This window comes from Vitis riparia, chromosome 4, assembly GCF_004353265.1.
Source record: "Vitis riparia cultivar Riparia Gloire de Montpellier isolate 1030 chromosome 4, EGFV_Vit.rip_1.0, whole genome shotgun sequence".
NCBI classification, from domain to species: domain Eukaryota; kingdom Viridiplantae; phylum Streptophyta; class Magnoliopsida; order Vitales; family Vitaceae; genus Vitis; species Vitis riparia.
In genome coordinates, this window is record NC_048434.1 from 6231513 (window position 1) to 6258959 (window position 27447).

At 37.7% G+C, this 27447-nt stretch overlaps 1 protein-coding gene across 2 annotated transcripts in view; it reads right to left on the reverse strand.

Moving 5' to 3' along the window:
• The window catches only part of LOC117913014, a 44368-nt gene extending 17370 nt beyond the window's left edge, over nucleotides 1–26998 (reverse strand). Inside the window, exons 1-9 of one of the 2 annotated variants that reach the window (XM_034827860.1) lie at nucleotides 26912–26998; nucleotides 26638–26810; nucleotides 22805–23492; nucleotides 22619–22707; nucleotides 22361–22459; nucleotides 17453–18158; nucleotides 16208–17314; nucleotides 15990–16092; nucleotides 2709–4594 (exon numbers count right to left, since the gene is read on the reverse strand). In XM_034827860.1, coding sequence (XP_034683751.1) covers nucleotides 2709–4594; nucleotides 15990–16092; nucleotides 16208–17314; nucleotides 17453–18158; nucleotides 22361–22459; nucleotides 22619–22707; nucleotides 22805–23492; nucleotides 26638–26742 — 4783 coding nt within the window. In that variant the 5' untranslated portion in view covers nucleotides 26743–26810; nucleotides 26912–26998. Of the gene's footprint in view, nucleotides 1–2708; nucleotides 4595–15989; nucleotides 16093–16207; nucleotides 17315–17452; nucleotides 18159–22360; nucleotides 22460–22618; nucleotides 22708–22804; nucleotides 23493–26637 lie in introns of both variants that reach the window. The other variant, XM_034827861.1, reaches the window with a different exon arrangement.
• Nucleotides 26999–27447: the final 449 nt, after the last annotated feature.

Here is a 27447-nt window from a genome sequence, read left to right on the forward strand (position 1 = left end):
TGGCTGCCCACTACAATTGGCAACTCCTACAGTATGATGTTAAGAATGTATTTCTTCATGGTGATTTAGATGAAGAGATGTACATGAACATCCCACCAGGATTTGAAGGAAACACAGGTAACAAGGTGTGCAAGCTGAAAAAGGCCCTTTATGGGCTAAAACAATCTCCTAGGGCTTGGTTTGAGAGATTTGCAAAAGTTGTGAAAAGAGTCTGGGAACAAACAAAGCCAAGGTGACCACACTCTTCATTAAGCACTCGGCTGCAGGGGGAGTAACTGTTCTTCTAGTCTATGTTGACGACATCATAGTGACTAGAAATAATGAGAGAGAAAAGCATGAAGTGAAGCAGAGATTAGCAATAGAGTTTGAGATAAAGGAACTAGGGAAACTAAAGTACTTCCTGGGTATTAAGGTGGCCTATTCCACACAAGGGATCTTCATCTCTCAACAAAAGTATGTGACTGATTTATTGGCAGAAACAGGAAAGATTAAGTGTAAATCAGTCTCTACCCCAATGGATCCAAACCAAAAGTTAGGAGAAGCTAAAGAAGAACCAGTGGTGAATAAAAGAATGTACCAGAGGCCGGTTGGTAGGCTCATATACCTTGCTCACACTCGACCAGACATCGCCTACTCGGTGAGCGTGATCATTCAATTCATGCATGATCCAAGAGAACCTCATCTTCAAGCTACTTACAAGGTGCTGCATTACTTGAAAGGCAACCCCGAGAAAGGAATTTTGTTCAAGAAGAACAATACTCTTGCTCTACAAGCATACACCGACGCTGATTATGCAGCTTCCCTAATTGATCGAAGATCAATTACAGGGTATTGTACTTTTCTTGGAGGTAATCTGGTAACATGGAAAAGTAAAAAGCAGAATGTGGTAGCAAGGTTGTCTGCAGAATCAGAGTTTAAGGTCATTGCTCAAGGGTTGTGTGAACTATTTTGGCTGAAGATTATTCTAGATGATTTGAGAATCAAGTGGGATAGTCCTATGAAGCTCTATTGTGACAACAAGTCAGCTATCAATATTGCTCATAACCCTATACAACACGATTGGACAAAACATATTGAGATTGATAGACATTTCATCAAAGAAAAATTGGAGGAAGGAGTAGAGTGTATGTCCTATGTTCCATCAGAACATCAATTAGCTGATATCCTAACAAAAGGGTTGAACAGTTCAATGTTTCACGATCTTGTATTCAAGCTAAGAATGGAAGACATCTATTCCTCAGCTTGAGGGGGAGTGTTGAGTTGTAAATAGAATAGGAGAATTATTTTCCTATTATGTTAGTTTCCTATTTCTATAAATAGATAGTTTTATTAGTTTCTTATTTCTGTAAATAGATAATTTTATGATTTAGGAATAAGTTAGTTTCCTATTATGTCTCTAGATTCCTATTTCTTCTCTTGTAATCTCCTATATAAACTGTGTGTATAGTCAATCTAATAGACAGAACTTATTATTTTTCATCCCATATTTTGTGTCAGTTTTCTATGCCAAACTCATGAGGAGTCTATTGACCACATCCTTTTGCATTGTGGTAAGGCAAAGGTGTTGTTGGGGCCTTTGTTCTATCTTTTCGAGGTTTATTAGGTGATTCATTCCACCATAAGAGAGACTCTTTAGGTTGGCATGGCTTGTTTTTGGAAGAAAGTGGAAAAAAATTTGGAGAGCAGCACCTTTATGCCTTTTCTAGACAATATGGAAAAAAAGAAATAGAAGATCATTTGAGATCATGGAGCTCTTTGTTGTTTATGTGCAACTTGTTAACGTGGACTAAACTATTTATAGGCCAAAAAAGGGCCCACCAAAGTACACATGGCTTTCTTTGGTGGGCCTCTTTTTGGTGCTTTTCAATACTAATTCTATTTACTTATCAAAAAAAGATGTTCCCTTTTGCTTTAGGCTAGGTTAGGCATTTTTTTTTCCTTATAGGTAAAACAAAGAAGTAATAAATTGAAAGTGCCTACCAAAAGGGCACATACCTTTTTGTGCCATTTGGTGAACTTTATATACTTCCTATGTACCTAGGTGAGCCCTTTTTGTCGGACACAGTTCTATATATAGATAGATAGATAGATAGATAGATAGATGGATTAGCTTTTTTATTAGCTTTCACACGTTCTGAAGGGCTTTTTCATCCTTCTATTTATTTGACGTTTTTTAAAAGTATGCGAGGATCTATAATAAATATTTAAAAAAAAAATTGAAAATCTGGAATCTGTCCTTCTCTATGGACTTCAACAATTCATGGGAAGATTCAAGAGATGGGGTCAATAGAATCAGTGCTTCTCTAGGCACTTTAACAATTTGGAGCTGGACATTATTAAGAGTTTCTTCTCTAGATTGCTAAAGAAGTCAATTAAGAGGGAAGAGAACCACAAGGTGATTTAGAAGGGTTTTAAGAAGCGAGTACTTTCAATTAATTCTTTCTATTGTTTGCCTATAAAAAAAATAAGTGTACATCAAGGTACACAGGACGTACACAATGGGTACCAAAATGCATGGCCAGAAAGAGAGAGAACTCTAAAACAACAACTTTCTCCTACAGCTATTTATTTGGCATGTTATTTGCAATGAATTTGTGGTTTCTTATAAAACAATGAAAAAAGGATAAACCTGAAACATTTGAGTTCTTATATTTTGAGAGGAATATCTCCTCAAATATGATGTAGAAGCTAATGCTTATAAATGTTACCTTTTCCAGTTAGCTCATAAAGGCTGCGCTTGCGAATTTCCTTATATTTTCGCTTCAATCGAGTGCTACGATAACTGTCATCTTTCTTGCTACCATACGCTCTCTCCTGCTCGGACATGAGCAATTCATCAGCACATCTTGTATCTCCACTGATGACTGCCTTCTCAGCTTCTTCCATTGAATTATCAGGATTCCTTTCATCACATCTGGTTGCATTCTGAATTTCATTTTCTTTCTCTTTCATCAAATTGGAGATTTCATTAACGCACCCATTACTTCCTCTAAGCCTTGCCTTCTTCAACTGTCTCATGGAAGTTAATCTAGGTTCGTCATTTGCAGAGAGCGTGCATCTCCTGGCAGTTTTAAGAACCCTGCTAAGAGAAAATATTTTTGCTGGCCTTGGTACATCTATAGCCAATTTTCCATTTGAAATAACACCATATTTCCCACATACTACAGGTTTTTCTCTCCTATTAGAAACATCCAGCTTCAGACTAGAGGACTCTTTTACACAACCAACTGAATTGTACTTCACAGCTTTTGTATGGCTTGGTTCTTGCATACAAAACTGCCTAAAAGCTTCAGCAGTCCGGTCTGGTCCAATCCTTTTGGCACCAGAAACCTCATGGATGCTAAGAAACTCAGTTTTTCCCTTTGATTGTGCCTGATAACCATCTTCCCCTTCTCTATCAGCATAAATTTTGTCTACATCCCTTTTACGAGAGAAGTTTTTGGCAGAAGACAATGTAGACCTTCGCCTTTTGAAACTAGGTCCAATTGTGCAAGCACCACATGTATGAGATGTTCCTAGTTCACATTGAAGAAGCGTGTCCATGTCTTTGTATGAAAAAGAGCGCCATTCAGCACTACCAGCACATTTGGTATGTTCATAATGTCCTGAAGAAAAACCTGAAGCAGGGAATGATGCATTTAGCATCTTCATTTTCATAGTTTTTTTCCTCTTCCTAGTTTTCAACCCCCTCTCTATCTTTGGTGAATGACTGTTTTTTTCATGAATTGCAAGCCCAGTATGGGATTCATTTCGTACTCTCTTCCATCTAAAGGAATCTCTGAACTTAAGCTCGTCAATTAAACTTCGAGATGATTGATTAGCCAATGCTTTGGAAGATCCTTCTTTTATGAAGCTAGTTTTACATGTAAAACCAAGAAATTCAGCACTTCTTTCACTGTCAAGTGCATCATCTGATGACCAACATTTTTCAATTCCAGATGCTTCATCAACTACAAGATCATTGGCACATCCAGTATCCCCAGCATCAACGGTACAAGAATCCATGTTATTAACTTCAATAGATGCCTGAGTAACAGCAGGGGCAGAACATCCAGAAGAAATATTAGACATCTCTTGCTCCTTCAAGCAGTTAATTTCCTGCAAATTTCCATTAATGCGTTTGGCTGCAGTATCTGCTAGTTGATCCTCATCATTTTTTCTCCCATACATTGCAGGTTGATCCTCCTCATTTTTTCTCCCACCCAATCCATCAACTGATGGCCGTACACATTTCATATCACAAGACACTATCACCTTGCTAGGCACATCTTTCCACTGAGAAGCATGACAATCAATTTTTTTATGGTTTTGGCCCTTCGATTTTTCATTTTGATGGAAGGAAATATTTTTTTCTTTTTGAACAATATGATCTGTATGAAATCTTGTAGTAAACAACATAGAAGGTTTGCCATTCATGCCCCCCATCTGTTCCTTGAAGGCACTAAGAGAGGTTTTGCCTTTGGAGTCACAATTTACTGCTGAACAATTTGTATGGACAGCACAGGGACACAAGCCTGGAAAATATGTACACGCTACTCCCTGACAGCATTTTTGATGATCATCTGGTAATGCATTGTTTTCAATTCTTCCAAGTCTGAATTATTAAAAGAAAAGAATAAAGTTAGGGTAGATGAGCCTCATAAAATTTAATTATATAAAATCCATGTTGCAAACATTCAGAACCAGTAAAAAACAGTACAGACAGCAGTAAAATTGGAACAGCTAACACTATACAGTCAACCATAAGAAAATCAACAGTGGTTTCTGCCCAACTTTAAACATGATTCAAACTAAGATAGCATACTGCTAATCTAAGCATTTGAGCACCCTTTAACCACCAATTTCTTAAAATTATAATAATAACAATGACAATGATGATAATTCAAATTAAGAGAGAGAAACAGAGCGTACCATAGCTGTTAAATCATCAATCATATCATGTATAACTTCTCTATTTTTCTATATCATGTGTTGTATCATATCATGTATCATAAGCATTTTTATAGAATGAAAAGTAAATAGAAAAAATATGCATCTATATATGAAACACATACAAGCATAAAGTAATATATAACTAATTTAATGAAAGATAGTAGCATTTAAAGACTTAACCTATGCCATACCATATGAAAACATTGAACTCTAGAGTTTTGAGAAGTTCAACCCAACAAAATATGAGTTTAATGCATAGGTGCATCTTAAAATCCACTAAAAAATAAACTATTGGAATTTTTGGTTCTAAATTCTACTTAGACATATATACTTATATGTAATGTTGCCATTTATGTCTTTGTGTGCCATCCTCATCTCCAAACTTCTAATTTTCCATGTTTGGCTTCCTTCCCTCCTTGATAGAAAAAAATATATACTTGAAAAATAAAAAATAATAATTACATATTAAATAAAAAATTTATTCATCAATTACCATCCTTTTTAATATCAACGTTGAAATCATTCAAAAGAAAACTCCTTAATATCATTGCAAGAATAAATTTACTTAACTTTCAACCTTTCATGTGCGTCCTTGACAACAAGTATATAGCCTTTTCATGTAGAATTATTTTAGCTCTGTCTCTTCCTCTTATGATCAATTTCTAATTTTAAAGTACATTTTAAACAATTAATGTAATAATTATTTTGAGGAAAAAAAACATTCAAATTTGGTTTTTCTCAAAAACTAATAAAAAAAAAAAGTTATAGGTGTATGTACCATTGTATCATTGCAATGCATATCCTATATGCATTGTGAGATACACTTAAGATATGATACTAACTCATAACACGTATTGATTTCCTAAGAAAATGCATCTTTTCATTGTAGCTTAAGTTTAAACAACTATAGTACATATCACTTGGTATGCATTTGGGTACCTAGAAGCCATCTCACTCTCACACAATAGATACTCAAGACAAACACATTCTCACTTCCCACATCATGTTCTTCAAATATGCATCGCATGTCGACACATGTCGACACAATATCAACAACTACACATACCTAACACTTGCTTGATATATATAGTTAATAACTGTACAACTGACAATTAGGAGACACTTCATAACAAATTATTTGGGTGTCCTAACAGTTGTCAACAAGATAGTAATTTCCACACGTATCCATAACTAATTTCAACAGCCCCTTTATTTTCTTCAATTATGTAAAAAAGAACATGTTTATTGCAACTTTCTGTTACCAGTCAAACAAAATGATCTATCATATTCAATTTTTATTCTACACCATGCTTGTTTACATACATTATATCGTTCATATTGTGCTGATGCGTTTGAATTTAACTAATAAACACATCTGCCTATGTTAATCCGTCTAATTGCACACAACACAAAGTTGAACATGTATATTCAATACAATATACTCACAAAAAATGAAATAAAATTCATATATCACTCTAGATTTCAAGGGTGCCCTTGCCCATGTTCCACACCCTGTGCCAATGTCAAAACATGACATCTGAGTCCACTGATTTATTTATTTTTTTTTTGATAAATAAAAGGAAAATTCATTAAAAAAAAATCAAGAAAAAAGCGCCACAAGGACACAACAAAGTACGAAGAAAGTATACAAGTAGCGCCTAATACCACAAAACCTGAAAAAGAACCCCACCCTTAACCAGAACCCAACCACTCAATAAAATCAAAGAAAGACAAATAATCTATCTCTAAGTACTACTTTACCCAAAAGAACAAATTCCTAAGAAAGAACATCTTCAAAAACTGAGTAGAATGCTCCTCATTATCAAACGCCTTGAGATTTCTTTCCTTCCAGACCATCCAAAAAATACATAAGAGTTGTTCTCTATTAAAGTTGAGAGCTTATTTGTAAATAAATAAATAAAAAGGGAAGAAATTAGTTAGAATAAGTTTCTTTTGTTTTTTTGTTATCCTTGCTGAGCTGGAATTAGGTTTATGAGCAATTTTTCACCAGCCCCAAATATATGCTTGTTGTCCCCCTCTTTTCTGGTTAATGAGAACAAAGTACTCTTCAGCAAATTTTGCAATTTCTTCCTCTTTTGTAAAATGGAATCAGAGCATTCTCCTTCGCTACAACTATTCTCACAAAACAATAATCAGGTTGTTATGAGCTCACCTCTTCTCCAATGGAAGATCTCTCCAGTCCATTCTTTCTCCATAATGGAGACCATCCAAGGCTTATTCTGGTTTCCCACCCTCTTCATGGCCCCAATTACAACACATGAAGTTGGGTGATGCTAATGGCTTTCTCAGCCCAGAACAAAACGGGCTTCATTGACGGTAGCATTCCTCAACCTGCAACTAATGATTTGCTCTATGGAGCTTGGAATCGATGCAATAGCATGGTTAATTCATGGATCTTGAACTCTATGGCTCAAGAGATATTTGAAGCAGGGTGCACTTGACATCAACACTTGCTACACTAGGCACAAGATTTAGTGGGATGAGTTGGAGGAATTTTAACTTATTCCCGTATGACATTGTGGAGGGATAAAAGCTTGGATGGAGTATCAACAAAAGGAATGTGTTATTCAGTTTTTAATGGGTCTCAATGACTCGTATGCTTCCACACAGGGTCAGATTTTGATGATGGACCCCCTTTGCCTCCAATCACCAAAGTTTTTGCCCTGATTGTTCAAGAAGAAAGGCAACATGCAGTCAATCAAGGTTTGTCACTCTCTAATAATTTTCAGATTTTGGGTGATTCTGGCATTTCTATTGTCGCAGCTTCCTTCAATTCAAAATCGAAACAAGAAAGACCTTTGTGCTCTCATTGTGGTATTCGAGGACATACAGTTGATAAATATTACAAGCTTCACAGATACCCACCAGGTTATAAAACCAGAGGAAAATCGAATCTACCGAAGGTCCAAATAAATCAAACGAGCTCCAATGTACTCTGACTAGTGATCGGTGTAAACAACTCATTACACTCTTGAGCTCACAGCTTCAAATTGGATCTTAGACTTTGACAGATACTCTGCAGCTTGGCCCATCCGTGTCGAGCTTCAGTTGTAATATTTCTTTCTATCTGACCTACAACCCTTCAACCACTTCTCCTTGTTCATGGTGTTGGATACTGAAGCAACGCATCATGTTTGTTGTGTTTTAGATTTTTTCATCAGTTCCAAACAATTTTCTAATTCTTCTATTATGTTACCAAATGGTCTTCTAAAGGAATTTCTATTTGTCAACGCCAATATGCTTTACAACTCTTGTCAGATACAGGGCATCTTGGGTGTAAGACTCGCAAAACTCCCATGGATGTAAATGTTAAACTTGCTAAAGAGGATGGAAAACTTCTTGACTATACTTTGCAATACAGGCCTATAATTGGAAAGTTGTTGTACTTGACAATCACTCGACCAGACTTATGTTATGCAATGAATCGCTTGAGCCAATTTTTGGCTAAACCGAGGGTACCGCACTTACAAGTTGTTGTTCATGTTTTGCAATATATAAAGAACACAATTGGCCAAGGTCCTTTTTATCTTGCTTCAACTTCAGTGCAACTAAAGGCTTTTGCAGATGCTGACCAGGGTACTTGTCTTGGTAAGTGGTTATTGTGGTTATTGTGTTTTTCTTGGAGACTTGTTGGTTTCTTGGAAATCCAAGAAACAACATACAGTGTCGAGATCTTCAGCTGAAGCCGAGTATCGTTCAATGAAAAATGCAACTTGTGAGATAGTGTTGTTGCTTTCTCTTATCAAGGATCTTGGTGTAAACCATGATGGACCTACAATATTGTTTTGTGCCAATGAAGCCGCCTTACACATTGCAGCTAACCAGGGAGAAAAATCAAAAAGGAACATTGAAGACTATGCATGTTGCTTCACGACACCAAATAGCAGATTTGTTGACAAAGCCCCTATTTCTAACTCAATTTGCTCTTCTAGCATGATCAGTGTTCATAATATACACACTTCATCTTGAGGGGGAATATTAAACTTGAAGGCTTATTTGTAAATAAATAAATAAAAAGGAAAGAAATTAGTTCGAATAAGTTTCTTTTGTTTTTTCTGTTATCCTTGGTGAGCTGGAATTAGGTTTATGGGCAATCTATCACCAGCCCCAAATACATGTTTGTTGTTTTCCTCTTTTCTAGTTAATGAGAACAAAGTACTCTTTAGCAGATTTTGCAATTTCTTCCTCTTTTGTAAAACTCTCCAAACCTTTTTTCTTTGTTTGCCCACAAACATACCACCCTAATAAAGCTTCCTTAACTGTAGCAAATTGCACCCAATGGAGAACAAAACGATCAAGTAACAACTTCCAGAGAATCCTAACAATTGAACAATAAAGGAGAATGTGATCTATGGATTTCTGCATCTTCTTTGCAAAGAAAATACCTATTGACCAAAGTCAGAACTTTTCTGAAGCTAATCTAAAGTCAAAACTTTTCCCCACAAAGCCTCCCAAGCAAAAAAGTTAACTTTAGAAAGGACCTAAGAATTCCAAAGGACCTGAGTTGGAAAAGAACCAGCAACCCTCAACTCCAAAACAGCATTGCATAATGTTGCTTAACAGAGAGCTTATCAATATCCAAATTCATCCACACCATCTTATCTTCCCCCTATCTACAATTGCCAATCCATGAGACCGTAAAAATAATTCCTTAGCTTCATCCACCTCCCTATCATTCAAAGGTCAAGAAAAACAAGGGTTCCAAAGCCCTCTCTCCCCTAACTGAACCCAAAGATATGCCACCTAAGCCTCTTTTGAAACAGCTAAGGCATATAAAGAGAGGAGGGAAACACACAACTCATCACCACACCACTTATCCATCCAAAACCTCACCCTCCTCCCATTACCCACCACAAAAGAAAAATGACCCAAAAAAGTGTTTCATTCCTTCGTAATGGATTTCCACAACCCGACTCCATACCCATCTCTAACTTCACCAAACCACCACCCACCCTCTTCCTCTCCATATTTGACCCTACTTATATCCAAAAAGCACATCTTTTCGTGGTAAACCTCCAAATCCATTTGCACAAAAGCGCCTAATTTGACAAAGAAAGACATTGAATCCCTAACCCACCTTTGCTCTTCTCCAAACACACAATGGACCACTTCACGAGATGTATCTTCTTCACCAACCCTCCACCTCCCCCAAGGAAATCCCTCTGAATTTTCTCCAACCACAATCAAACTAACCTCGGAATATGGAATAAAGACAAAAAATAAATGGGAATGCTAGATAAAGTGCTCTTAATGAGAGTAAGTAAGTATCCCCCCTTTAGAGATGAATTGTCTTTTCCACAAAGATAGTCTTTTACAAAACCTCTCTTCAACCCCATCTCATACTGCCATCGATCTAAAAGAAGCTCCCAGAGGCAACCCTAAATAGGTAGAAGGAAGCACTGAGACCAACTCCGCAATCTGGTTTACACTACCAATAGGGATCAGCTCGCTTTTCTCCGAATTCACTTTTAACCCTGAACAAGCTTCAAACCACGTAAGCAACCAACATAAATGAAACACTTGATCTTGGAAGGCTTCACAAAAAACAAGAGTACCATCAACAAAAAAACAAATGGGACACCTCCACCCCCTCAACTTTACCCTTAAAATGTAACCACCTTTCGTAGCTCTACGAAGAAAACAACTTAGAGCCTCCATTGCTACAACAAATAAATAAGGAGATAAAGGATCTTTTTGCCTTAAACCTCTAGAGCTCTGAAAGAACTGCAAGAGAACCATTAACGATGACTAAGAACATGGCAACAGAGATGCACCATTTAATCCAACCACCCCCCTCTGTCCAAATTCATCTTTTCAAGGACAAACAACAAAAAGTTTCAATTGACATGGTCATAAGTCTTTTCAATATCTAACTTGCACATAACACCACAACTATTATTCTTTAGCAATGAATCAATGGCCTCATTTGCTATTAGCACCGCATCAAGAATTTGTCTGCCTTCTACAAAAGCATTCTATGACTATGAAACCACCTTACCCACACCAACTTGAGTCTATTAACTAAAAGACCTTTGCAAGGAGTTTATATAGATTGCCCACTAAACTAATAGGCCTAAAATCTTCAGAACCTCTACACCCCCTTTCCTTAGGATTAACAATAGAAAAATAGCATTAAGACTTTACTCAAACCTCCCAAGATCATAAAATTCTTTGAAGAAACACATCACCCCCATCCTTCACAAAGTCCCAACAAAATTGCCAAAAAAACCAAAGAAAACTCATCCGGCCCAGGAGCCTTTTCTCCGTTTAAATCCACCAAAGCACTGAAAACCTCTTCATTTGTGAACAGCTCCTCCAATACAACCTCAGCTGCACCTAAAACTTTAAAATCCAAAGCATTGATACTAGGTTGCCAATCTAGGGGTTTAGAAAGAAGAGAAGAATAAGCCCTAACTATCCCTTCCTTCAAACCAAAGTCCTAAGAAAACCACTCCCCATCAATTTTAATCCTAGTCAAGCAATTCCTTCTCCTGTGAGCATTAGCCATTTTGTGTAAGTACCATGTATTTTTATCTCTCTTTCTAAGCCACAATTCCCTAGATTTTTGTCTCCACAAAATTTCTTTAAAAAGTGCCCACTTATTGTAATCCCCCAAAGTCCGCCTTCTTGCATCCGCCTCCTCAAAGGTAAATAACCCCTCCCTGTCCTTTGCATCCCAAAAACTTATCTCATTAAAAGCCACATCCTTCTTGAAAGAAACATTATCAAACACATCTTTATTCCACCTCTTCAAATATGATTTTAAAGCTTTAAGTTTTGAGGCCAAAATGAAACGAAAGGAACCAAAGAAATGATACCCTAACCACCACCCATTAACAAGATCTTTGAAACCCTCCACCTTTAGCCACATGTTCCCAAACCTAAATGGAATAGGTCCAATCCTCACCTCCCACATCTAACAAGATTGGAGAATGGTCTAAAGCCAGCTTAGGCATAATACATTGAATCACTGCACTAAAATGGCTTTCCCCGGTATTGATCACCAAAAAAGGGTCCAATATGGAACAAGAAAGGTTATTCAACCCATTGCTCCAAGTAAAAGAACCCCCCCCCCCCCCCCCTCCCCCAAAAACAAAGGAAGATCTTATAATTACAATTCCTCAATAACCTCTAAAAATCTTCTCATCGCTAAAGTCCTCCTACTGGCTCCATTATGTTCCCTTAGGAATCTAACAACATTAAAATTCACTCCCACACAACAAGGATCATCCCACAATCCCTTAATGGCCCTTAGCTCTACTCACACATCTTCTCTCTTACTTCCTAACGTGGGGCCATACACCCCTATAAAAATCCAAACAAAATCATCCTCAAAATTTCTAAAACGGTAGGAAATCATAAATTCACCAACTTCCATTCCTAGCAACTCCAAAGTTCGATTATCCCAAAAAACAAGCACCCCTCCACCATTACCCCTAGCACTTATAGCTCTCCACTCCTTAACTACTAACTAAATCCCTTGACAACAGCTGAACCTTTGTTTCTTGGAAACAAACAAAATCTGCTTTTTGAGAACAAATCAAAGACTTAATGATCTTCCTTTTATCCTTGTCGTTTATCCCCCTAACATTCCAAGAGATGATTTTAATTTTCATTTACAAACTGAAATCAAGTCCCAACCTCCTCTACCACTTAAGATAACCTTTTTCCTTCTCTTCCCAACCTTCCCACCCTTTGCCTCCCTTCTATCTTTCATTTTTCAAAGGAGCAACAAGATCTTAGTCCCAAACCCCTCAGTTGGCATGCCCAAACAATTATTGAACACGGTAAAACTACTAGACAACCAATCAACCTCAAGTAACTCCTCCCTTAAGGTGTCCCCAACGAAAGGACACTAAAGTTGAACCTCCTCCCCTCCAACGACTCGGCCTCCACATTCACCCCCTCATTCAAACACCCCATAGTAGTGCCATCCACCAAAACCATGCACAACAAACCCACCCCCTTCCCCTTTAATAGCGGATCAAAAATCCCCTAACACTTTGCCAAAGCAAGCCCACCCTCAAACGGAGAAAAAGAAAAAGAGTCAACCCCCAAGTCTAAAGAAGAAAGAACCGCACCTGGGAAACATATCGCTTCCGCCATAAGGGACTCATTGACAACTAAGCAAAAGCACACCACCAAACGGACCGAAACACCTCAGCGGACACGTCTTTGGAAGCCCTAGCTCCCACTTTAAATCCTCTCCCAACGAGCCCAACTTTGACAAGCTGTTGCTATCCAACCCAGTTAGTTAGGTCTGGCCCAACATAACCATAAGCATGAGAAGCCCCATTCACCAAAGAGTCTCTCATGCCCAAACCACTCTGACCTTGGGCCTCCAAACTAACCCCAAGGCCCACCCCAACAACATCTTCGTCAAACAACACTGGCCTGCCCTCATCCTCCTGCGCCACAACAGAAGCCCCAAAAGAATCCTTTTGACCCTCTAAATCATCTCCAGCATAGAATCCAAAACCAACCCTACTTCCTCCCTTGATCAAAGCAATCGTTGTAAAGAAATTGGCAACAACCTCGCCACTACCTCACCGGACCCAAGCTGAAGGTAGAACGTTCCCAGGAAACATTTCAACTCACAAAATTGCACGTGTACCTCCATCACCTCTTTCCCTGCCCAATTGACCACTGCACCCCATCAAAGGCTCAACCCAAGACAACCATGGTGAAACTTCCCACCATAACTGCACAGAAAAGCACAAATTACTAACAACTAGGTGAAGAACCCTAGGCATCCTCCTCCCATCATTTTTAACCAGCACCTCAGCCCACTGCAAATTGGTATGATTGGAAGTGTCAACATCGACAGATACAAAACCACCGCACTCGTTACCAAGCTTTCTGAAAACCTCAACACTCCAAAGATGCAAAGGCAATCCCAAGATCCGGACCCAGACTTCCTGCATGTGAACCCTATTGCTGAAGCACCCAGCATCAGGAGCCCATGTACCAACTTATTATCAAAAACAAAGGACCTAAGAGAAGCACTTGCTCGGCTTCCAAAGCCCCTAAAATTCCATCAGAAAGAAAACTCCTCCCAAAAGCGAAAGCTTAGCAGTACCTTTCAGGTTCTGTTAAAGCACCCAGCATCAGGAGCCCAATGCACCAACTTATTATCAAAAAACAAAGGACCTAAGAGAAGCACTTGCTTGGCTTCCAAAGCCCCTACAAATTCCATAAGAAAGAAAACTCCTCCCCAAAGCGAAAGCTTAACAGTACCTATCAGGTTCCAAGTACTTACCACCCACCATTTCAATAAAGACAAATCAAGAATTGGATCAGAGAACTCCCCCCAACAACCCACTAAACTATGCTTCAGCATCTTCTCTTGAGAAAGCACCTCCTTGTCTCCTAATTGAATCCAAACCTCCTCACTAACCGCCCCAGATTGTTTTGCAACAGGCCCCGTTTCAAAGGGGACTGAACTAGCACACTGCTTAGACAAACCGTCAGCCACTGGTAAACAAGAAAGGGGAAGAACTAAGGGTATAACATCTAGTTCCCAAAGCTTCAAAGCCAAAATGGACGACCCATCTGCCACTACTTTCCCTTCAGGGAAGATCAAAGTAAACCCCTTACCATCCACAGATAACACAGAACATTGAATGAAATGTCAAGCTCCATTGGAATGACATTCCAACCTAAAAGATCTCCCACCCTCAATCCAAGCCTGACAAAGATGCTTCCCATTCCTAACTCTGCAACAAAATTCCACCCCCCTTCCAATAACTGAGACAAACTTACATCCCCAAATCTAATCCAACTAGAAAGGCCTCTGCCCCGCTCCACAATTCTTCCTCGCAATACCCCCTTCATCTCCTCAATCTCAACAACAGTCTTTGAATCCACAACAAACCAACAATTCCCCCACAGTTGGATATCAATGGATGTCCTCCAAATCAGGAATTAGGAGTTCAACTCCCCTCAAACACTCACCTATCGTGCCTTCCAAAAAATATTTTGTTAGAGAAATAAGATCTTCATCCTGCACAGAACATCATTAAAGTCTCTACACCACCTTTAGATCACCCTGACATTTGAGTGCACTGATATTTTTGCGGTTGTTATATTCCACCACCTATCTATTAGTCATATTGCTGCTACCCTTTACACAAGAAGTTGCACAGAAACTATTATCATACTAATATATTTACTGTGGTTAATGTTTTACTTACAAAAGATGAATATACAGAGAGAAGAGTACAAAAAGAAGGAGAAACATCCATAGTGTGGGAAAATCTCTGCACAAAATGGAAAACAAAAGAAAAGGGAGGAGAGAACAAGACACAAGAGAAAGGCAGAAAAGAAGTAGGACTAAGGAGGCATGTAATATCACATAAAAATCTCCAAAGTAGTGGAAGAGGAGTATAAATGTAAAACAAATAAGCAACCTAGCTCAAATCAGTTTTGTTTGGCCCCAGATTCACCTAGCTTTTAGTTCTACATTGAGAAATACGTAATCAAGGAAAACCAACCGCACTACCATGAAGCACATAGATACTCACACACACATGTCTGTTTTTGCAGAGTGCTACAATTGTGTACATGTGTGTTAAAATTTAACATGTAATATAAATTTTGATCAAATTACTTGTTTTTTTTTTTATCAAATTACTTGTTAATAAAACAAATCACATTTTCAATTAATAATGTGGTCTTAGCACTGAATAATTATAAAATAAACAAGAACAATAAGTAAAGCAACTAATTTTCAGAGGGAGAGCAGAAATAAACTAAACCAATGAGACCATAATCAGAAACATTCCATGTTTGGCTCAATTGCCAATTGGAAAAATCAGAAAAGATCATGCATAAAAACCAATGTTCTAGGAAACGCATTCAAGCCATGGTTTGTTGGGTTCATTATATAACATTGAGAAGGGTATTTATAAGGGGATATTATGTAATGGTTACTTCAGATTCTTAGTAAAATCTTTGTTCTTTTGGTGAATAAGGGTGGTAAAACAAATCAATACAAATTATGCTTCTAAGTATACATGAAAATGATCTAAAATCACCTCAGTGAAGGCTGCTCACAAGGAAGATCTTGAGAATCAATCCCTTTAGAACATAATGGGATTCCTTGTGTAAATGTTGAGATATCGAACCAGTTGTTCTGATCTGGATTTAACACAAAGTTATCATAAACACAGAATACTACAATAAATCCCAGAAATCATAAGCAGATAACAAGTAATCTTTAGAATGAATGCTTCAAAGCATGTAGTACACTTGCCTGCCACAGGAACCAATTTTTCCATATCACTACCCATCCTGTGATTACCACCAGATTGGAGTAATTTCATGGGAACTTCAGAAGCATTTTGTTCACTGGTAAGTTTCAATCCATGCTTCAGTTCATCAGATGTTAATGTATCAACAACAGAGCCCTGGACTTTAGGATCAGAAGAGCTACTGAATCTCCCTTCCTTTTGGTTCATTCCAAGAGAAGTAATTGCATGCTCTCGATTAGATAACTCCAGAATATGTCTCAAAGCTAGAAGTTTAAAATTTTCATCGAGCAAATATGGGCTTACTCCAATGCTCTCCTTAGTTGGCAAAGATGGAGTCAAATTGGGCACAGACAGTGAAGAAGCTGAAGAAAAGCCTGTTGAGACTGCTTGCGATGGCACATTTATCCCAGAACCCATGGGTGGACTTATAGATTTAACAAAAACATTATCAAGTCCACTGCTTCCAAGGCAGGAAAACTTCCCAGAAAAGTTGAAAGAGTTGCTGGCATTGGATGCATCTGGTGGCATGCCCAACAACTGACGTGAATAACAGCTTTTGTCATGCACTGCAGAACTACTGGGATGACCACTTCCAGCAACTCCAGTAAAAGTGCCTGAACTTCCCATCTGCTTATAAAATCCAAAGGTTGATTCTGTGGCAGCATACGATCCATCGGTAACAAATCCCACTCTTTTACCCTTGTCCATATATCTATGTAAATTCAAGTCATTTATGTTTGACTCCCTTTCTAATCCATTAGCACTATTCCATGGAGAACAAACTGGATCACGCTTGGCAATGTGAGATTCAAAATGTAGTGACCTAGGCACAAAATGGCCATTGTCATTCACTACATTATTAATTGCTTTAGATTGCATATTCCCTTCAGTCGGTGTAGTTAAGTGTGAAAGTAGCATCGAAATCACTGAACTCTTGGCGGCATCACCTCTGAATTGTTCTAGTTTAGCTGCATCTAAGGCATTATTGATTTCAAAAGTATGGTTCACACAGTTGAATGGCATTTGCTCTCTTCTTGCACTGGAATTAGATGTACCCGTGGCACATTGAAGGTATTGCCTGCATTCCTCCATCACATTGGAATTGGCTGCTGCATAAAAAAAAAAAAAATCCAGGACAAGTTGTTGAGACGATTGGCCATCCAAAACACAGGAAAAAAATGAACAAGTTGAGAAAATAACAGATGCAATGCAGAAAATGAGCTAAGTATAAACATTGTTCAACGCACTGTTATGAATCAATTGCTCTGGGAAAAATGACTTCTGTGGATCACCAAGTGTGTCTAATATCCGAGGTCCCATGACAGGTAGAACTGAATTCCGCGATGTCCGACTCTGCTGACATGGTTGCCCAAGCCTCAACTCAATGTTTGAAGAAACAGCATCTCTTTCCAAGATAACACCCTCCCTTGAATTGTTATGTCTGCTGATATCAGAATCCTTACCAAGGGTTCGTTCGTTGGGTAAAGGTGGGCTATAAATAAATGAGGTTCCGCTCCTGGAGATTGAATCAACGTAAGCAGAAATGGACTCAGCATCATTATCAGTTCCTCCTCTACCAACTACCTTTGACATTGTCGAGCACCTAGACCTAGTGCTCTCCATTATCTGGTTGCTTTCCAGCGCATGCAAATTGCTTTGTGAAGTAGCAACTGAGCCCTTGAGAAGACAATTGCTTCTGTCCGAACCATTCCCCCATTGTTTATTATGTAAAACATCATTAACTGAATTCTGACCTGTACACGGGTTCTTTGGAAACACAACATTGTCCCAAGGCTGTTCAAACCTTAATAAACCTCCAGATGAACCAACCAGATGAGATAAGTCAGACTTCTTGTACAGGCTGGGCACAGTCACACTAGACTTCAAGAAACCAGCCGTTGCTGAGATTCCTTCGGGCCAATCCCATCCACTCTGATCTTCTGGAACCCTAATCTAAAGCATCATAAAAATATCACCATCCAGTGTTCTCGATGCTTCAAAACACATGCCAATAAGAAATACAACTTTCAATTCCAAAGAAACAGAAGAAAGAGTAATCAGCCAAATATAGCCAATATGTCTCTGTGGATACTTAGTTCAAATTATACACATTCTCAAAACCATGTATATAGCACACACATGGTCACAGTACATGGGACACAGACATGAAACAAATACACTAACACAGAAAAATCCTGAAAAATACAAGGGTACTAGAATATATAGATATGTATATAATTGAATTATGCACAACAAGCATATAAATTTGATTGATTTCTGGGTTTCTCAACTAGCAATTGCATAACCTGGAAATAAAGCTCAACAACAAATTATCCATGCCACAAGTGACACACCTCTTTTATCATGATGTTTCCTTTGAACCTGTATGCTTTACCATATCAAAGCAAAACTATTGTTTCCTAACATGTGGATGGGAATGAATCTACAACATCTATTTAAGAAAGGAATGAAAGGAAATAAATAATGTTAAATTACTCTACCAAGGATGTTTAGGAAATTTTCCAGTTTTCAGGTTCTCTAATGTCATAGACTCATAATTAGTTAGTAGTGGTTATTTGAGTTAAGTTGCATTTAGAATTTGAAAATATATATATATATATATATATATATTGAAAATTTCTTCTTAAAAAAAGTTTTTATATTTGAAAAAAAAAAGTATGTTTTCTAAAGTTTCTATGTAAGTCCTTAAAACATAGAAGTCTTCTTTATTAGAAACTCTTATTACAAGAAGATTCTATAAAGTTAAGTTTTTAATTCTAAAATGGAAATTTTTGTTTCTTTTAATTTTTTAAAAAGATTTAATAGTTTTAGGAAATGAATAAGAGTCCTAACAAGTTACTACAAAGGTTAGATAATGTTTTCATGATTTTATTCAATTTTTATGGTTTTTCAAAGCCTATAAATAAGGCTAATTCCTGTAGAACGGGATTAGGGATGAATTATATCAAGTGTTTTTTGCATACCTTGCGATTTTTAATAATGAGATTCCATTACTTTTTTTCCAGGTGGAGCTCTTAGAAGACCTTAGCAAGATTCTAAGGTTTCATATCTTCTTCCTTATCTTTTCTTTTCCTATCTTTTACTTTACCTTTTTCCCACTGCAATAATTTTAATCTCATTCCCCTCCTTAAATCCTAAACAATTGAAATTCCAGCCCACCCTGTATGATTGTAGACAACGATTCTAGGGTTGTCTTATATCAATTTTGGTATCAAAGTGAAAGTGCTTGATTTGAAGGTGTATACCACTAAAGGAGTGTAACAAGTTATAAAACTGTGATTGAAGGTTAAATTTTTTTAATGCAGTCATTGGTAACCATACCAAAGACAAATGAAGAAGAGGATTAATTTTTTTCATAGGCAAATTTTTGTCCCCATTGGAACTTAGACTTGGAACCTCCCACAAACTCTCTCCAACCCTTTACTACTTAAGCCAAGCTTCAAAGGCAACGAAGAAGAGGATTAATCGCATACTAACATCTTCCAAACTTGTGTTGCTTTCTAATGAAGACTATGCAATATGATCATTCATGGAGTTAATAGTTCCAACATAGCTTCCAAGGAACCTGTTGAGAAGCTTAAATCTAAATATGAAGAAGCATCCAAATCCCTATGAAATAGCAGGGATGATACCTCTATTTTAGTGAATTCTTGTTGTTTGAAAAAGAAGTTTGTATTTTCTTTTATTTTTTTTAGAAAATTTAATAGTTTTAGGAAAGGAATAAGAGGATCTAATATGGTACTACATAGGTTAGGTTCATATTTCATGATTTCATTCAGCCTTTAGGATTTTCAAAGCTTATAAATAAGGTTAATTGCTGTAAAATGGGATTGATGATGAATAATATTAATTTTTTTGCATACCTTGCAATTTTCAACTGTGAGATTCCAATATTTTTCTTATATGTAAGACTCCTAGAAGGTCTTAGTAAGGTTTTATATTTACTTTCTTTATCTTTTTTTTCCTATCTTTTATTTTACTCTTTTCCCCTCCACTATAACTTTATTCTTGTTACCACCTTTAAATCTTTTTTTTATAGGCAAATAAAGTAAGAATATATATTAAAAAGTGTCAAAAGAAATAGTGCACTAAAGTATTGGGTGCCAAAAAAAGGAGAACGCAAAAAACTATTCATTCCCTCAACAAGAACCCAACCAATCTACAAAATCAATTAAAGGCATAGAGTTTTCATCTATGTATAACTTGATCCATAATAGCTTCTTTGACTCCACGGAGAGCACCGAACAAAGGATGAACTTTCTTGCCTTGTTACTGTGGTACTCCATCCTATAAATGCTCCAACCTTCCATCCATGCCTTACAAAAAGGCTTCCCCACTTCATCCTAACAGTACAACTCCACTCCTTTCAAATGATGAAGTAAGCTTAGCTCTTTAAATCTTATCGTCTCTTTCGAAAACTCTTCCTATCAGCTTGCCTTGGACCTCTTCTACTCAAAAGAATCCACTCCAAACTAACACTTCCTTCCCCTCAACATAATCAAATCATTCCTATCTCTCTCTCTCTCTCTCTCTCTCTCTCTCTCTCTCTCTCTCTCTCAAAATGTTGCCTCTCTCTCACACACTCTTAGAATGTGATAGATATATGAAGTGACTAAACCGACTATATATAAACACAAACACCATAATTTTTTTGATAGATAAATCAAAAGATATATTAAGAAGAGGCACCAAAAGAGCGACTCAAGGTATACAATACCTATGCAACCACCACCAAAATGGCATAAAGAGGATAATGAACATCCAAACAAAAGGCGCTAAAACAACCTCAGCAAGAGCCCAACCTATCAACAAAACTAACTAAAGTCAAAGGATAATCATCTATAAACAACTTTATCTCTGACCAAAGAGAGTAAACAAAATAACTTTTTAGTCTTTGGATCGAAAGTATGTCATCATTGAAGGCTATTATATTCCTTGCCTTCCACACCATCCAAAAGATGTGTAAGGGAGTTGCCCTCCATACCTTCTTACTCTTTTTGCCCACAAAAGAATCATGTCAACCCAGTAGAGTCTATCTAACCGACGAAGGAAGCACCCAAGAACCCTTGTTTTAACACTGTGAGTAAGGAGGAGATCTATGGTCTCTTCATTCTCATGGCACATAAAACATCTATTTGCTAGGATCCACTCTCTTTTTTGAACTACATCCAAGATTAAAGTTTTACCCTAAGTTGTCTCCCAAGCAAAAAAGCTAACCTTAGGCTACACCCATGAGTTCCAAATGCTTCTTAAAGGGAAAAAAACAGAGTTGCCCAGCTCTACAGTGTTGTAGAGAGATTTAACAAAAAACTGGCCACTATTTTTCAGTCCAAAGCACCATTTCTTCCACATCCCCACACACTCTCTTCCCATGCAACCACACCAAAAAGCTCCCCACAACATCTACCTCCCAATCATTTAAGGGGTCTAGAGAAGCAAGGATTCCATTCCCCCTCTCCCCCCTTCTGCTGAGAAGTCCCAAATATCCTCCACCCACACCTCCTTAGTCAGCTAAAGCAAACAAAGACGAAAAGGACAAGCACAAAGGAGAATCACCACACCACTTATCCTTCCGCTCAAACTCCGCCCATTACCCACTAAAATAAAGATCCTACTTGACACCTCAACAAGAAGCCATGAGATATTTGCTCAAGCGTGCACAAAGTTCGGGTTTTTATTTTACTTGTACATGCTTATATTATTTTCTTTCTCATTTTGTTTTTCTTTTCTTTTTTAAAAGATAAAACAAAACATGTGGCCAGTCCAAACCAAATAGCTAGAGTAATTGTTACAAGATAAAACAAAAATTAAAAGAAGCTCAGGTTGGCACCCCTGCTTGTTTGTGCCACATGTGCAGGGAACCTATGTGCATGTGTTCTGCCTTGGACTGCACCTACTTGAACAACAGAATGTAGGAGAAACCTCAGGCTTAACTGTCTGACAATATGCAGGCTATGGAACTCAAAAGAAGAGAATGCAACTCCTTAAAAACAAGCAAAATGCTGACAGAGATGGTAATGAAACAATTGGTCCAACATTAGTTTATGTGCACGCTTATACCATGTTTGCACCATGCTTTTGGTAATGAAGTACTTATATGGAAGAAAAACATCAACACTTAATGCATATCTTACCCCAAATTTCTGGAAGTATTGTTTACGCCACTGAGCAATGGTCTCCCCACTGTCCATACGAACAGCATCACCAGGATTGACATCACGTAATTCAGAATGCTGCAAAATAACTGCAGTTAGAAGACCTTCAAAGCAAAGTCAAATATCCAATGGTATGCTAGTGCGTTTCAAGCGTGACAGAATTAAATCTAGGTGGTGACAGAAATTGGAATCAAATACAAAATAAATAAACAAAAAACAAAAAACACCAAAGGTTACCTCACAAAACTTGGAGACAGACATGTGCCAGCAGTGGCACAAGCAAACAACACCAAGAAGTCCCGTGTTGCTGAGTAGTAGATCCCCACCTTTTTAAATTAGTAAAAAAGTAAACTGATCAGAATGAAACATACAAGATAAGTTTCATTGAACTAACAATAGGGATAGATGTATTCATGCACTCACTTGTACCAAAGCAAAATACTCGAGGGCACCCACTTGTGAAAGTAGCTTGGTGATCACAAAGAGAAGAGCTTGCTTCTGATGGTCGCTTTTGTGAAGCATGAATATTAGTGCCATGGAGCTTCCCAAAATTAGCAGAGCCTCTGTTAACAGGCCATCCCCCCTTCAGAGAAGAAAATTCCCTTACTTTCTCATTGCGAGGAACCATGTGATGGATAGTCGCCTTGGCCAGATCCGAACTTTGGAGATTTAAGTTTGCAGCCTGAAGGGCATCATGCAAAACAGAAGTGCTACTACAATTGGTACTTACAGCTGTTGTGGAAGAAACAATTGGACAGAAATCCATGCCACTTCTTGGCTTTTGATAGCCAAGATTTTCTGATAATGATCCAGTTGGTGCATGTGGAACTCCACTTCCAGCAGTACTGACCGTGACACTGCTACTATAAACAGGAAGTTTGTTGGAGGTACAGATTGGCTTTGGATTCAGCAATTGCTGGAGATCACATTGCAACAAAGATGGCGGTCCAGATAGGAGAGCCAAAAATGAATTTCCAAGCTCAGCATGGCCTGATCTGTAAGACCCTAAGTTCAATGTGTTGGAAAAAAGGGGTTCCTGTATCATTCCAAGGGCTGCTGATCTTTGTTCATGGGCAATAGTTGGAAAATAACGACCTGCATTTATCTCCATCTATATGGAGTAAAAAAGAATTTAAATCCAAAAGAACCAACTAGTGAACAGAAGCAATATGTTTCTATTTGCACAGCCAACATCATAGAGAAACCAAATGCCGCAATGATAGAAAGAAAATATTCATATATGAAGAAACATAATACTGTTCAAGCAGCACCAAAGTCAATTTTCAATAAATACACTTTTATTGCTGTCACGAAAGAGTAACAGGATCTGATCAGGTTCAGATGAAGTATCCAAATACAGTAATAACATGTTACCTTACAACCTCGCAAGATGCAAATTCCATTTTAACAAAAAGGAACCGTTTAGTGATCTAAGTATTTTACCATTTTTGAACATCAGAATGGTGCCCTAGACAATAGGCAAGATGACATGCGCCAATAGGCAAGGAAGCTGCGATAGCAAGACTCGAGAAAATACTACTGCAAAGATCATTCCTCTCATATTAATGGCTCTAGTGGACATGAAACTGTAAAAATGCAGACTTCAGAACAACTATTGATTCTTAGAGAATTAATTGATACATTTTCAGGTTTTAGACTTGGATTGTAGTTTCCAGAAGTATAGCTTTAATAGACTCCTGTCAGTAAAGACTTCTCCTTAATAGCCTTTAGCACCAGCTGATTCACAGATCTGATGCTCATTATTTTTATCAGAAATGAACAATTGTATTAAAAGAGATAAACATGAGAAGGATGAGAAGTCCTCCCCATGATGTACAAACCTGACCAAAGATATGATGATGTTTATTCAAGTGGCTGGAAATCAAATCCAATCTAGTTAAAAAAAAAATACATATTGAACTGCTGGGCAATCCCAGCTTCCCTGTTCTCCATTGCTTTATGAGACTTGATATTAGTCCTGAAAACAAAAGCTTAGGACCTACTTTTGTCCAGTGAGGCTCCATTAGAAACCCAATTCAAATAGTTCCAGTATTATACCACCTTGCTAAAAATCAAAACGCAGCTGTTCAAAAATCTTGGTTTTTTCCCAGATGATCTTGCTTGGGAGTTCAACATTGCACTACGAAATAAATCTAAATGGATTTCATATCCTGATCTTTCAAAGGTATTTATTTGCTTTCCTTATCCAATTGAAGTATTTAGGTCTCAAAACCCAACATGTTGCTGATAAAACCTGACAACTTATTCTCTTGCATATCATTCTTCTGAACTGTGGCAGTTTATATGATGTTGTTATCCTCATTTAAGCATCCAATCAATTCCTCAATTATCAAATTGGAACTCATGTACATACTTCTTTGACATGGGTGGTATTGGTTGTATCCCTTTGACAGATAACTCTACATTCATAAGTTCCTTGTTTCTATTTGAAAGACAAGTACTAGTAGCCTTTCCCCTTATGGCTCAGTAGATTCAATGGAATAGAAGGTCTTTTCATATGATTTTTTTTTCTGAATCAAGGATCCAATATCTTGAGCCCTTAAGGGAATTCCCAGGTAACCATTGGCTAATAGCCAACCTAATACTAAGATCAGAGAAAATAAACAAAGCAGAAGCCTGAGTAGAGGAAGATACAAGGAATTCCCAGTTATTATATGTGTAATGGCCAACATGTAACAATTGGCTGATTCTCAAACATTTGAAAAGCAGTTGCTTCTTTTCAAGCTCACCACAATGCAACGACTACTAATTGATGAACTCCTCCTGAAGATCTTCTACAACTTAAATTTTTATAGTTTATCTTAGAAAATCGAGCAAAGTTGGGCATTGGTGTGATTTTGATAGATCACAATGGCACAACAATTTTCACATATTCGCGTCTTTTTGGTGATCGCAAACATATGATGCTAACATGGAAGTCCTCCCTTCAGCTTGAGGAAATCCACAATATTCAAATTCATCAAACAGATAAACAAGGCAGCCAGTGAATGGCTTGCTGGTTTTAAGCCTTCAAAATTGAATTTAAATATTTTTGGAGAAACACCTTCTAACTTTCATTGAATTCAAACATCAGGAATACAAGCAAAAAAAACTTCACTAGAGTTGTTCCTTACTCCTACAAGAGTTTCCTAGAAAGGCAAGTTTGATCTTTCTAGCTCAACATTGGCCACCCAACCCAAATTTTCTGCCGCAAAGCCAGGTTTGAGTATCAAAATTACCAAAATTTCTCTCAAATATGTGTATAAATTCATTTTGTACATGATATCCAATACATCTTGGCTTCTTTTCATAAAGAAAGTGATTTTTATCGCTAATTTTTCCCACTAAAGTTCCGAATGTGAGTTTCTTCTTCACTTGCTACAATGGTACAGTTTTTATTACAGCCAACTAACATGAAAAACACTTGTGAATTCACACATAACATAGTGTTTTTCTAACCCAATAGCATGACTAATCTTTTTTAATTCAATTTGACATGATTAAAAAACTAGCAAAATTTAATAGGAATCACATTGAAAATTTATTAATAATTTATTTACACAGTAGGTCCAACTTAAGCACAGAAATTTCAATCTATTCATTTATCAACGCCACCATCCAGTCCATCTGACAATAGGGACACTTTACCACCATATTTTCAGTACAAACTTCGAAATTAAAGACATTGGATAATTTGAACAGCACTGTGATTTCTAGTGACAGTCTACTGTATCATTGATTCCATTTAAAAAATCTGCTTCAAAAGATACAATAAGAGAAAGAAACAGCTGTATCGAAGAAAAATGCGCTGCATAGCACATGGGTAAAATGTTAATCCTCCTGACACCAAAAAACAAAAAGAAAAAAAAAACCCTTTTTTCAGCCTTTCAAAACAAACACAATCTTCATAGATATTGCCACTTTGTACCAAAAGCACACATATGTCAAAAACAGTAATGCTTTAGCCGTCACACATTATACATACTACGGTTGTACCACGATACAGTAATAAACCGTCACAAGCCAAACAGAGGAACAAAAAACCCATCCTTAACATACCATCCGTTCACAATCTCCTCAATATGATCATTCCAAATACACATTTCACCAAAAACAACAATGCATGAACTATCAAACCCTCACCACTTCACCAAAACACCAACACATTCATAAAACTCTATTAAACACCACATCACATACAGCAATCATCAATGCCTCAAAGCAGAAATAATACTTATACACAGCATACATATTACCTGATTCCGAGACTCCTGAGGTGGATGCTGAGACGACGAAGGCATCGATGGAGGCGTCGCAGACTGCCATGAAGAACTACATTTGACCTGCCAAGCGTTGTCCATATTCAAAAAGGCCGAAACCCTAACCTTTCTCAATCAAAACCATGGAAGAGCTCGAATAAATGGAAAAACTGCTTAGCAATCCCAGAAAAACAAACAATCGACGCTTCAGAAAATTCCGTGGCAGAAAACTCAGAATCGCAAAATAATCGTCAAGAAAACAGAGATTTACCGGCGAGATTTTCTCGGCCGTTGGTTCTCAGGGAGAAAATATAGAGAGTGAAAGCGAGAGACACAGTAGAGAAAGAAAGAGCTGCAGAGAGAAAGAGACTGATGAAAGAGCATCAGATGTAGTACTTCGAGGTAGGGCTGACCGGTCCCTGACACTTTGACGCGTGTTGCAGATGAGAAAGATCACAGCCGTTGGTTTTCTGACCCTGCCTTTACCCTTGGATCTCGCCACGTAAGCAATCAGAGCCCCATTTGCCATTTGCTGCGCTTTTCTGCCTATGTGGCAAAGTTTGAGGGGCTGATTAGGAGAATTGTAGAGCGTGTAACCGGGGAGGGGCTCGACTTGGGGATTGGATAGGGCGATGAGAATTCTGGGCCGTTGATCTCTTTCCTTTTTGGTGAGAAGTTTTGGGCCGTGGATTGTGATGACAGCTCGTCTGCTGAGAAAAGTGAGTTAGGTCAGAACTGTAGGGTGACAAGACGTTTTGGTCACGTGAAGTCAGAGTGGGGCCCTCGGGTATGATATCCAAAACACTG